The 13,459-nt window shown below is 40.2% G+C and overlaps 1 protein-coding gene across 1 annotated transcript; it reads left to right on the top strand.

Moving 5' to 3' along the window:
* Positions 1-5,337: 5,337 nt before the first annotated feature.
* On the top strand, positions 5,338-7,663 carry LOC123458637 (importin subunit alpha-4-like). Its single transcript, XM_045143484.1, is given in 2 exon segments — positions 5,338-6,046; positions 6,049-7,663. Coding segments are annotated over 2 exon segments (1,563 nt in total). The 5' UTR covers positions 5,338-5,355; the 3' UTR covers positions 6,921-7,663.
* Positions 7,664-13,459: the final 5,796 nt, after the last annotated feature.

Below are 13,459 nucleotides of genomic sequence, written 5' to 3'. Positions count from 1 at the left end.
GACTGCCAAGGGGTCACCGGGGGCATCCCTCCAAAGAGTGCTGGCCCTCTGTCTTCAGCTCTCTTCCAGTGCAGAAGCATCTCTGCTTGCTACACAGGCGAGGTCGCCGTGGACGTAGCAGTGAATATCATGTTTTTCTCTCCTGTGCTCTACAGTAAACAAATCTGCATTACTTACTAAGCCTGTATTCAATGTTGCATAGTCCTGTTTTCTAAGTGAACATTTCCCGCTGAATAGTAAAGTTCAATTCAATGTTCTGTAAACCTGTTGCCTAGGAAGAACATATCCCCGGGCAAACTAAGAGTGAATTCAATGTGCTATTAGCCGGTTATGTACTAGGATCGTTTGCTAATGAAAACTAACTATGAACTGAAAAGATTAGGAGGTGGTTGAGTACGATCAAAGTTTGCCCATGAAAACTAACAGTTAAGTTCGAGTTCTGTAATTCTAAGCATGAATTCAATGTTCTGTAGTTCCACGGTTTGAAATGAACGTTTCTCACTGAAAACTAACAGCGAAGTCAATATTCTGTAATTTCATTATAAAGAACATTTGCAGTGGTAATGTAAGAGTGATTTCAATGTTCCATCAGAGGTTATATGCTGGGAACATTTCATATTGAAAACCAACAGTGATTCAAAGGGCTAGAACTGTGTGAATAGTGAGAATGTTTCCTGTTGAAATCTATGTAAAATGAACATTTCATATTGAAAACCAACAGCGATTCAAAGGGCTAGAACTGTGTGAATAGTGAGAATGTTTCCCGTTGAAATCTATGTAAAATAAACAATTCTCTTTGAAAACTACGAGCGAATTCAATGATCTATGATCCTATGGAGTAGGAAGCCCATTTCCTGTCATAAACTAAGGGTAATTGACAGTTACATTCACCGGTTATCTGGTAGGAATATTTGGTATTGAAAAATAACAATGAATTCAAATATTAGGACAGCTTGGATTCTGATGTATGTCATTGAAAACTCATCGTGAGTGTCATGTTTTTCTGTCCTGTTCTCTACAGTAAACAAATCCGCATTTCTAACTAAGCCTGTATTCAATGTTGCATAGTCCTGTTTTCTAAGTGAACATTTCCCGATGCATAGTAAAGTTCAATTTACTGTTCTGTAAACCTGTTGTCTAGGAAGAACTTATTCCCTGGATAACTAAGAGTGAATTCAATGTGCTTTTAGCCGGTTATGTACGAGGATCATTTGCTCATGAAAACTAACCGTGAACTGAAAAGATACAAGCTGCTTCAATACCAACATAGGTTGTGCTAGAAAACTAACAGTGGAAGATGGCGACCGCCTAACTGCACTCCAGATACCAGGGAGAAAAAGGCAAGAAATTAAGGGCTAACAGGGTCTTTTTGCCAGTGGGAGTGCACAAAGAGGGGATCAACAGGGAAGCACACATACCTTGCCCCTCCTAGGCGAGCCGGCACTCCCCGGCACTCAACAGCATGCATGCACTGGCCCCGGCGCTCCCCAATCCGCTGCGCACCCAGCATCCTCTGCTCTCCCCAGGTAAAGATTGGCAAGAAATTATGTGTTATCAGGTCTTCTTACCAGGGGCAGGGCACAGAGTGGAGAAAAACAGTGAAGCATGCATTCCCCCTCGAGTGGGTAGTCTACCCACACACATACAGCCGCCATGCCCCACGCCCCACACCCTGTGCACTGCGCCCCGTGCTGCACGTCTGTGCTCTGTCCACGCTAATGCCAGTCCATCGTGCGCCTGCCAGCCTGCGGTGCTGGCAAGTGGGTATCTCCGCCTTTGTGCTCTGATCCTGCGTGTTGGCCACCCACTCTGTACTCAGTTCCCACGCCCGTGGTGGCCACCTCTGCCTTGTTTAAGCTGCTGCCTGAACCAATGATGCTGTGCCCCGATAGCTTGCCTGCCGGCCAGCCTCTGCTGCTGCACATTCACCACCCCCTGAGGTGGAAGAACTCAGACAGTTTGCAGGTCCCAGTATTCCCAGCCAGAGTTTGGGCAGCTTCAGGGCTTGCTGCCTCAGTCTGCTTCCAAACTAGAAGGCAGGCAGCTTTGGTGCATTACTGGGTGAGAATTCAGGCAACTTTGGCTCCCTGTCAGGCTATAGATAGGCGGCTTTGGAAAGGGAGACCAAAAACCCAGGCTATTAGTAACTGCCCCAGGCTGCCTTGGATTCTCATTAAGCTGGATCCCAAGCTGCTCCACCCACCTACCTGCCCATACACTGACATGGGTAGACCACAGCACAAAAGAAAAAACATGAAAAATAAAATGCAAGAAAATTCAGACAGATCACCCAGTCCAATAAGGATTACATCTAACCAAAACATAGAAGAGTGTTTATGATCAGAACATCAAGTGGAAGCTATGAACAATGCAACCCTGACCAACCTACTGCTAGAACTGGCAGGAAAGCTACAAAGGACACATAATCGTGTGGATGCTACAATCACTAAGCTAGACTAATAGGTTAAGACACTGGAAAGAATTCAAAGAGAGTTGAGGGAGAGTGAAAAAAAGAGGACCTTAAATATCAGCTGGCCACACTAAATGAAAACATAAAAAAATGCAAGGATGATTTCCAAGAATCATCAAGAAAATCAGAAAATGAGACCAAAAGGGAGCTGGACAAAGCGATGGAAGTGATACATAGGAAAGTATTAGAAAATGCAAACTTAATTGAACAAGTCCAAAACTCGCTAAAGGCCCTAAAGAATAGAGTCAGCAAAGTGGAAGATAGAAACTCTGATCTGGAAGACAGGATGGAAGAAACAGTTTGAGAGTCCAAAAATTTCAGTAAGTTCAAAATTTCCTGTGAACAGAACATGAGAGAATTGTGGGATACACTTAAACGTCATAATATCAGAATCATTGTAATACCAAAAGGAGAAGAATTTCAGACCAAAGGCATGCAGAACTTATTTAATGCAACAATTGAAGACAACTTCCCCCATCTCTTAAAAGAAAGGCCAATCAAGATACAAGAAGCAAACAAAACTCCTAACAGACTAGACTGAAGGAGAAACTCACCAAGACATATTATCATTAAGGCTCTAACCATTGACACCAAAGAGAAAATCCTAAAAGCAGCTAGGGCAAAACAGCACATCACTTTCAAAGGAAACCCCATCAGAATTACTTCAGATTTCTCAATGGAAACCCTGAAAGCTAGAAGGGCCTGGAATGAAACTCTCCAAATTCTAAGAAACTATGGCTTCCACCCCAAACTACTCTACCCAGCAAAAGTCTCCCTTATAATAGATGGTGAAAGGAAAACTTTCCATGACAAAACTCAGCTTTACAATTATATGAACACAAAACCAAATCTACAGAAAGTATTCCAGGAAATTCTCCACAGAGAAGAAACAAATAACCAAACACAAATGCCTACAATAAGAAGATCACAGCAACCAAACCCAGAGTAGACAGAAAATGCTACACTCCATGGTAATGCCAACACACCTCTACCACCACAACATGGCAGGGATCAAATCAAATCTCACAGTCATAACCCTAAATATTAATGGCCTTAATTCACCCATCAAGAGACACAACCTAACAGGGTGAATCAAAAAATTAGACCCCTCAATCTGCTGCCTTCAAGAAACCCACCCTACCACTAAAGACAGAAACCTCCTCAGGGTGAAAGGGTGGAAAACAATATTCCAAACAAATGGAAATAAGAAACAAGCAGGTGTAGCTATATTAATATCAGATAAAATTGACTTCAAGCCAAAAACAATCAAAAAAGACAAAGAAGGCTACTTCCTACGTATAAAGGGAACAATCCATCAAGAGGATATTACAATCATAAATTTGTATGCACCAAACACAGGGCCACCACAGTTCATAAAACAAAACCTACTTGACAATAAAACAGAAATAACCACCAACACCATCATAGCTGGGGACTTTAACACACCATTATCAGTAGTAGACAGATCATCCAAACAGAATCTCAACAGGGAAGTAAGAGAGCTCAACAAAACTATAGAGCATTTAGACCTAACATATATCTACAGAACTTTCCACCCCAAATCCAGAGACTACACATTCTTCTCAGTGGCCCATGGAACATTCTCTAAAATAGACCATATACTGGGTCACAAAGACTGCCTCCACATATTTAGGAAAATCGACATAATTCCCTGCATGATATCAGATCATAATGCTATATTCCTAGAAATCAACAACAACAAAAAAACCAACAAAAACCCCAAAGGCAACTGGAAACTGAATACCACACTCTTAAACAATAAATGGATAGTGGATGAAATATAAAAGGAAATTACAAAATTCCTGGAATTGAATGACAATGAGAACACATCATACCAAAACTTATGGGACACAATAAAGGCAGTCCACCGGGGAAAATTCATAGCACTCAATGCCTTCATAATAAAGAGAGGAAGATCCCAAATCAATAGCCTAACCATCCACCTAAAGGCTTTGGAAAAACAAGAAATATCCAACCCAAAGAGCTCCAGAAGGAAAGAAATAATTAACATCAGAGCAGAAATTTTTGAATTGGAAACCAAGGAAACAATTAAGGCAATTGACAAAACAAAGAGATGGTTCTTTGAAAAAATACACAAGGTTGGCAAACCTCTGGCCAATTTGATAAAGCAAAAAAAGGAGAGACTTCAAATTAACAAAATTCAAAATGAAAAAGGAGAGATCACATCAGGCATAAGTGAAATTGGCAGAATCATGAGGACTTATTTCAAAAACCTGTATTCCACAAAACTGGAAAGTGTGGAGGAGATGGATAAATTCTTGGATGCATATCATCTACCAAAGCTAAACTCAGAGCAGATTAATCACCTCAATGAACCAATCACACTCACAGAGATTGAAAAAGTAATAAAATACCTCCTAAAAAGAAAAGTCCAGAACCAGCTCCGGTCGCTTCAAGTCAGAGGGGTGGCAGTAAAAACTGCTAGGTCGGGCTCCATTTCTGGCACATGATTAGCAGGCCCCCAGAGTGCAGGCTCTAGTGAGGATTAAAGGCCAGGGGTCACCCGGAGAATCAGCCCAGACGAGCGTCCAGTCCGGTCGCTGATCGCTGCTGGGTGTCCACAGCCTTGGCCCGTGCGTGTGCACGCGCGTGTGCGCCAGCTCCACAGCCCCGTTCCCACCCAGGCTGGCCAGCCCTGCCTGACAGTCAGCCCACCCGCCCGCCTGTGGGCCCATGTGCCCCAACGCTGCTGCCACCTCGCGCTCGGAGGCATCACGGAACGTGCTTGGCTCTCCCCTCCTGCCACCCTTCCCTTCCCCTCCTGGCCTCCCCCACCCCCTCCCGCGCCGACACTCGCCGCCGCAGCCACAGGAGTAAATCCGCCGCCGGAGCCCCGCTCAGCCATGGCTGAGAACCCCGGCTTGGAGAACCACCACATGAAGAGCTTCAAGAACAAGGGCCATGATGTGGAAACAATGAGAAGACACAGAAATGAAGTGACAGTCGAACTGAGAAAGAACAAAAGAGATGAACACTTATTGAAAAAGAGAAATGTTCCCCAAGAAGAAAGCTGAGAAGATTCAGATGTGGATGGTGATTTTAAAGCACAAAATGTAACACTAGAAGCTATATTACAGAATGCCACAAGTGATAATCCAGTGGTCCAGCTCAGTGCTGTGCAGGCAGCAAGAAAACTACTATCCAGTGACAGAAACCCACCAATTGATGATTTAATAAAATCAGGAATATTACCAATTCTAGTCAAATGTCTAGAAAGGGATGACAATCCTTCATTACAGTTTGAAGCTGCTTGGGCACTAACTAACATAGCCTCGGGAACATCTGCACAGACTCAAGCTGTCGTACAGTCTAATGCAGTACCACTTTTTCTGAGACTTCTTCATTCACCACATCAGAATGTCTGTGAACAAGCAGTATGGGCTTTGGGGAACATTATAGGTGATGGTCCTCAATGTAGAGATTATGTCATATCACTGGGAGTTGTCAAACCTCTTCTGTCCTTCATCAACCCCTCCATTCCCATCACCTTCCTTCGGAACGTCACATGGGTCATTGTCAATCTCTGCAGGAATAAAACCCCCCACTGCCTATGGAGACAGTTCAGGAGATTTTGCCAGCTTTATGTGTCCTCATATATCATACGGACATAAATATTCTTGTAGATACAGTTTGGGCTCTGTCATATTTGACAGATGGAGGTAATGAGAAGATACAGATGGTCATTGATTCAGGGGTTGTGCCATTCCTTGTGCCCCTTCTCAGCCACCAGGAAGTGAAAGTTCAAACTGCAGCACTCAGAGCGGTTGGTAATATAGTGACTGGCACTGATGAGCAGACCCAGGTTGTTCTCAATTGTGATGTCCTGTCACACTTCCCAAATCTCTTGTCACATCCAAAAGAGAAAATTAATAAGGAAGCAGTATGGTTCCTTTCTAATATAACAGCAGGCAACCAGCAACAAGTTCAAGCTATAATAGATGCTGGATTAATCCCTATGATTATTCATCAGCTTGTTAAGGGGGATTTTGGAACACAAAAGGAAGCTGCTTGGGCAATCAGCAACTTAACAATAAGTGGCAGAAAAGATCAGGTTAAATACCTTGTACAACAAAATGTAATACCACCATTCTGTAATTTACTGTCAGTAAAAGATTCTCAAGTGGTCCAGATGGTTCTTGATGGTCTAAAGAACATTTTGATAATGGCTGGTGATGAAGCAAGCACCATAGCTGAAATAATAGAAGAGTGTGGAGGTTTGGAGAAAATTGAAGTTTTGCAGCAACATGAAAATGAAGACATATATAAATTAGCATTTGAAATCATGGATCAATATTTCTCTAGTGATGATATTGATGAAGATCCTAGCCTCATTCCTGAAGCCACACAAGGAGGTACTTATAATTTTGACCCAACAGCCAACCTTCAAACAAAAGAGTTTAATTTTTAAGGTCAATTGAGTGCAGCATCTTTCTCACGTTCAGTCTGAAGCACCACCAGATGGCTACCAATGATAAGAACAACAGCAGCAGAAGGCTCCAAAACTCATGCCTCTTCGTTTTGATGCTTCTAAAGCAAGCCATGTCTCAGTCACTTTCCAGTTGCCAAAAGTCACTCTCACATGGACTGTAAATGCATATGCATGATTTCCTAAACAGTTTTAGAATTCTTCTAACAATCTCAACTACCCCATTTTTTCCCTGTTCCCTGGTGCCACATGCTGACAACTGCAGTCTCCAGTTTAGAATATTTCATAGTGGTGACATGTCAGCTGCCCACTGATACTCCTTTGGAAATGGTGCGCTGTGGATCAAGACATTTTAGTATGATGCATTTTCACATTGGAAGACTACAGAGGTGCAGTATGACCTGAGCCTCCATCATTGTTCTCCACAAACGTATTTTCATATTCTTTATGTGGACGAATAGATTTTAAAGTACAAGCCAAATGATTTTCATTGGTGGAACTGACACACAAAAATGACTTAAAAACAAGAAACTTGGTTATTGATTAAACAGATAAGTTTTAGAAACAACTATACTTCATCTACCAGTAATTGATGTGTTTATTATCTGCCTCAGAAGCCAGGGTTGGAGGAAGAACTTTAGATATTGATGGTAATGCTTTCACCATTATACCTAATTTTTGAGAACAGCAAGCCCTATTTGACCACTCACTTCAGCCTGTGTGTTCCTGCTATCTTGAAGTAATCAAATGTTGTGCATGCTATTCTACCTGAGCTGCAACCTGTTATGGACTTGAACTTCTGTTTTAAGTTGAAAGCAAGAGTCCCTGCCTACAAAGAAAAAGAAAATGATTAAATTTTAAAAAGCAAAAACACAAATAGCAAAGGTCTAAAATATTCATTGGTGATTTTTTTTTTAAAGTCTTGCTTTCAGCTTTCAGGAGTTAATATCTTTTCGTTTAATTTGATAATTGGATACGGTTGATTTACATTGGGTTTAAACTATGGAGCTTTCATGTTTACTGTAATTTAGTCTTAAAACTTTTTTTTTTTACTTAGTAACCAATGCTTTTGATAATGTGGTTGGCAACAAACCAGCAACTATTTAGAAGTGTTCTAAGACTTCATTCTTTGAGTATTGGGAAAGTTCATCCAGATGCTGCTCTAGAAGCATCTGAACATAGTAAGATACAAACACGGATCAGTGTAGAGGAATGATCTTCAGTTATTTATAAGCCTGATTTGCAGTGATCTCTAATTCTGCAAAATCTGGTGTTACTGTGTAAAGTCATTGCTTTTGGCAAATTGTCTGACCCAGTTATTAATGAATGAATATGGGTTTAAAATTTTTAAACTAAATAATTTGTGCTGTCACAGAAATGATTTTGTTGTTCTTGTTTACTGGGTATAATTTCCCAATGCATTGATGTGAAGGGATAGAAAGTCTAAACTAAGTTAGTTCTCAGATAGGGGTGTATTTACTGTGATGAAGATGAGACAGATGCCATGAGAGCTTTGTGATTCCGCTAGGGTGTTTTCACTGATAAACAACATGTACCACGTGTGCGCTCATTACAACTATATGTATCTGCCAAGGTGGAGCCACTTTAAAGAGTGAGTTTTGTCTTGCATCTAAAGTGGATACAAGCGTATGTTTAAACTGCAAGATTTTTGCTTGCTAGAGAATCTGTTTTAATATAGTGGTTTGGCCTCTGATTATTTATAGGTTTTATAAATTTTAGAATCAATTTCTCTTTAAGGTGGCTCAGATTTTTCAACTCTTGTGTACATAAAATTGAGTTGAAGTTCATTGTGCCTTTTTTTCTTTATCCAAAATTTTAAGTGAAAGCTTCATATGGTAACTGCATCCTATTCAGACACTATTGTCTAAATTTTGGAACTGTGGTGTTCATTAAAAGTAGAAGTAACAAAATCAAGCAAATTAAGGTCACAAACTTTGGTGAAACCCTTAAAGTCCAAATCTTGATATTGTAAATTGTCCCCCTTCCAGTTTAGTTTCTTCTGAACTCCATACTTAACTGACAGTTACCTTTTAAATTTTGCACACATTGGGATTAAAATCAGGTCTCTACTGTGATGACTCCTATTTCCTCTCATGTTTGAAGTGCAAACTAATATTGAAGTAACATTAGCATCAAGTAGTGCAGACACGTGTGTGCATTTGCTTGATTTGGTTTGTTCTGACCTTACCCTTTTCAAATTGGAATTGCACCATTTCATAGATAAAAGAAACTAAGTATATTGCTGCACTTTTAAGTTTTCAAAACAGTGTTTTAAAATTGCATTTTTTTTTTTTTAAACTCAGTTAGAAAAGACTAAAACGTTCTTTCAAAAAGAGGCATCTAAACGTGTTCCTAATTTTGTATATGGGCTTAGGTTTTGTACCCAATAAAAAAAGCTGCTACAAATATGATAAAACATTGAAAGACTTATTTCTGACAGCAATTGCTTAGCTTTGTTTCCTCTATGATTAAATTCAAATTTAGAATTGTTTTTCAGGTATGTTTTTCAGCCTTAATGATGGTGAATCATGACTGACTCATTGTATTTTAATATTTCTTTCCTAATATAATTATAACAAGCAAAGATGGCCAACCAGAAGCTATACTAGAGAATATTTTGTGACAAATCAGAACTATCACCATCTGTATTCATTTGATAAGTCGCCATAACAAAACCCCCAAACCAGGTGACCTCAAGAAACAGAAGATACTATTGTGCAGTTCAGGACTCTTAAAAGTATGACATCAAGGCATGGTTGGACCAGGCTGTCTTGTTTTCTGAGCCTGGGTAAGAGATGGCCAGTAATTCACAGTGTTCCTCGGCTGTCCTTGGCCTCACTCACTCAACTCTGTGCCTCATGTCCTTCTCTCCATGTAGCTCAGATTGAAAAACTGTAACTTGGAGAGAGGCCACTTATTTGAGAAGATGGTGTGAGTGTGACTTTCAAGGACAAAAAAAAAAAAAAAGTCTGCCTAACCCTTGAAAACATGTGGTTTGTAACAGAAAATAGTAATTGAAGTAAATCTGGAAGTATTAATCTGTTAGGTACATGTGTGGCTCCAACTGAAATCATGGATTAACTAAAAAACAAAGGAACAATCAAACTTTGGAGTACAGAAATATTCTTACTTTTGTATAATGCCACTTCAGATTATTTTTGGAAGAAGTCAATGTATAAGTAAATAAATGTGATAGTACTCATAATCTTGCGATCATTTCCTTCAAAAAAAAAAAAAAAGAAAAGAAAAGTCCAGAACGAGATGGATTCCCAGCCGAATTTTATCAAACCTTCATGGAAGAACTCAAACAAATCTTTCTAAAACTGTGCCATACAATTGAAGAACAGGGAAAGCTACCCAAGTCCTTCTATGAAGCTAGTATCACCCTAATCCCAAAACCAGGCAGAGATGCCACAAGAAAAGAAAACTACCGGCCTATTTCCCTAATGAACATAGAGGAAAAGATCCTCAACAAAATACTCGCAAACCGAATCCAACAACACATCAAAACCATTATCCACCTTCACCAAGTGGGATTTATCCCAGGAACACAAGGGTGGTTCAACATACAAAAATCTGTTAATGTAATTCACCACATAAACAAGCTTAAACATAAAAACCACATGATCATTTTGATAGATGCAGAAAAGGCCTTTGACAAGATACAACATCACTTCATGATCAAAACATTGGAGGGAATGGGCATGGCCGGTCCAGATCTTACCATAATAAAGGCAATATCCAAAGCTCCAAAGGCCCAAATAATACTTAATGGAGAGAGACTGGAGGAATTCCCATTGAGATCAGGAACAAGACTGGGATGTCCTCTCTCACCTCTGCTTTTCAATATGCTCTGGAAGTCCTAGCCCAAGCAATAAGACAGGAGAAGGAAATAAAAGGGATACAAATTGGAATGGAAGAAGTCAATATTTTTCATTTCGCTGATGACAAGATTGTATATGTAAGAGACCCAAGACACTCCATCCCAAAATTCCTGAAGGTGATTAAGTCCTATAGCAAAGTAGCAGATACAAAATCAATGCACAAAAATCGGTAGCATTTCTGTATGCAAATGACAAAGACACAGAAAAAGAAATAAAGGACATAGTCCCATTTTCAATACCAACAAAAAAAATAAAATACCATGGAATAACATTAACCAAGGAAGGAAAAGATCTATATAATTAAAATATAAACACTCTCAAAAAAGAAATGAGGAGGACTTGTGAAGATGGAAAGACCTCCCATGATCCTGGATAGGCAGAATTAACATTGTGAAGACGGCAATCCTACCAAAGGCAATATATAGATTTAACGCAATTCCAATTAAAATCCCTACAGTGTTCTTCACAGAGATAGAAAAAGTGATCTCAAATTTCATATGGAAAGGCAGAAGGACTCGCATATCCAAACATATCGTCAGCAAAAGAAATACCTCTGGTGGCATCACCATACCTGATCAAAAGCTATACTACAAAGCCATAGTAACAAAAAACATCATGGTACTGGCCTAAAACCAGGAGTATAGACCAATGGAATAGACTTGAGGACCCGGATTTTGTGTCCAGCAACTATAGCTACTTGATATTCGACAAAGACCCAAACAATAGAGGCTGGAAAAAAGATAGCATCTTCAACAAATGGTGCTGGACAAACTGGAACATGCAGGAAACTAAAAGTTGACCAACATATTTCACCATGCACTACACTCAAATCCAAATGGCTCAAAGACCTCAACATAAGACCAGAAACTGGAATACTACTGGAAGAAAATTTAGGAAGTACTTTCCATGATATAGGAATGGAAAAAGACTTCCTGAACAAAACCCCAGTGGCTCAAATTCTTAAACAGTCACTCAACCAATGGGATCATATGAAACTGAAGAGTTTCTTTACAGACAAGCATATAATAAGCAAAGCCAATAGAATACCCACAGAGTGGGAGAAAATATTTCCAGGTTATCCAACTGATAGAGGCCGTATCTCTAGAATTTACAAAGAACTCAAAAGTCTAAACAATAAGAAGACAAGTACCCCACTCACAAAATGGGTTGCAGAGTTGAACAGGCAATTCACAGAGGAAGAAATTCAAAGGGAAAAACACACCTAAGAAAATGTTCATCGTCCCTAATCATCAGAGAAATGCAAATTAAAAGAACTATGAGATTCCACCTTACCCGAATAAGGATAGCCAACATCAAAAAGTCAAATGAAAATAAATGCTGGTGAGGATGTGGAGAAGCAGGGACACTCATTCACTGTTGGTGGGAATGCAGGATGGCACAACCACTCTGGAAAGCCAAATGGAGACTCATAAAAACCTGACTATAGAAATAACAACAGACCCAGTTATACCATTACTGGGCATCTACCCTAAAACCTTCAAACCAAAGGCCAAAGAGATTTGCTTAAACATGTTTGTAGCGGCTCAATTCGTAATAGCTAAAAGCTGGAATCAACCCAGATGTCCATCATTAGAAGAATGGATAACAAAGATGTGGTATATCTACACAATGGAATTCTATACAGCAGTAAGAAAAAAATGACACAAAGTAATTTGAGGAAAAATGGTTGAACCTGGAACAGATAATTCTCAGTGAACTTACCCAATCACATTAAAAAAATCGACACATAGTCAAACTCATCTACAACACCTAACCTGAATCTACCCAAGATACCTTACATACACAGCAAGCACCTCATGGACTAAACAATAGGATGGAAGGGAGAGCAGGGAAGGAATCAATGGGTAGAAAACAGTAATACGGACCCAAACAGCATTGGTACCATAAAATTGTACTTCCCAAAAGACAGACCAAATGGCTGGACCTTCCCTAGACCTTTACAGGGAACACCTGAACCACAAGACACTGGAGAGGGTACAATCAAGACTAACCTAAATCTTCTACATCTTCCCTCCCTCCCTCTCCCCCTCTCCCTGCTATCTCTCTCCTTATTAACTCTTGTATATTAGCTGTTTTTCCTCAATTTATTAGTGGGCACTGGCCTGTCACCCCCACTTCCAGCTTGGGGCTACCATCCACAATGAGCTTTTGATCAGAGAAACTTGCAAGGTTTCCCAAAACAATGACAGACATCTGTCAGAGTACTTGATGACCCACGAAAGGCCAGTGGTAATACCCTATTGCTGAAGACTCCATATGCAGCTGATACGCAAAATCAAACGGCATGGCTGGAAGCCAGGAGAGAGTAAGTCCCCAGACAGTCAGCATGTCTGGTGCCAGAAGTCGCTACATGGGCGACTGGGGGAAACGACCAATATCTGTCCAAGCAACTCATTGTCTAATCTAATTGGCAACTAATAACGTGACATGATGTCCACACAAGTGCAATAGTGGCATACAGCCATGGTGAGGAACCAACTACTCTTGATTTCGCTAACTGATCCACTCAGTGGTACTAGACTCATAGCTGGAGCTGGGAAACAAGTCAGAACCATACCCAAACACAAGCCCACTCTACAATATCAAGCTATCATC

The sequence above is a fragment of the Jaculus jaculus genome, chromosome 2 (genome assembly GCF_020740685.1).
Source record: "Jaculus jaculus isolate mJacJac1 chromosome 2, mJacJac1.mat.Y.cur, whole genome shotgun sequence".
Classification (NCBI taxonomy): domain Eukaryota; kingdom Metazoa; phylum Chordata; class Mammalia; order Rodentia; family Dipodidae; genus Jaculus; species Jaculus jaculus.
The sequence above is the reverse complement of the archived record's forward strand: the minus strand, read 5'-3'. Positions and strand labels throughout refer to the sequence as shown.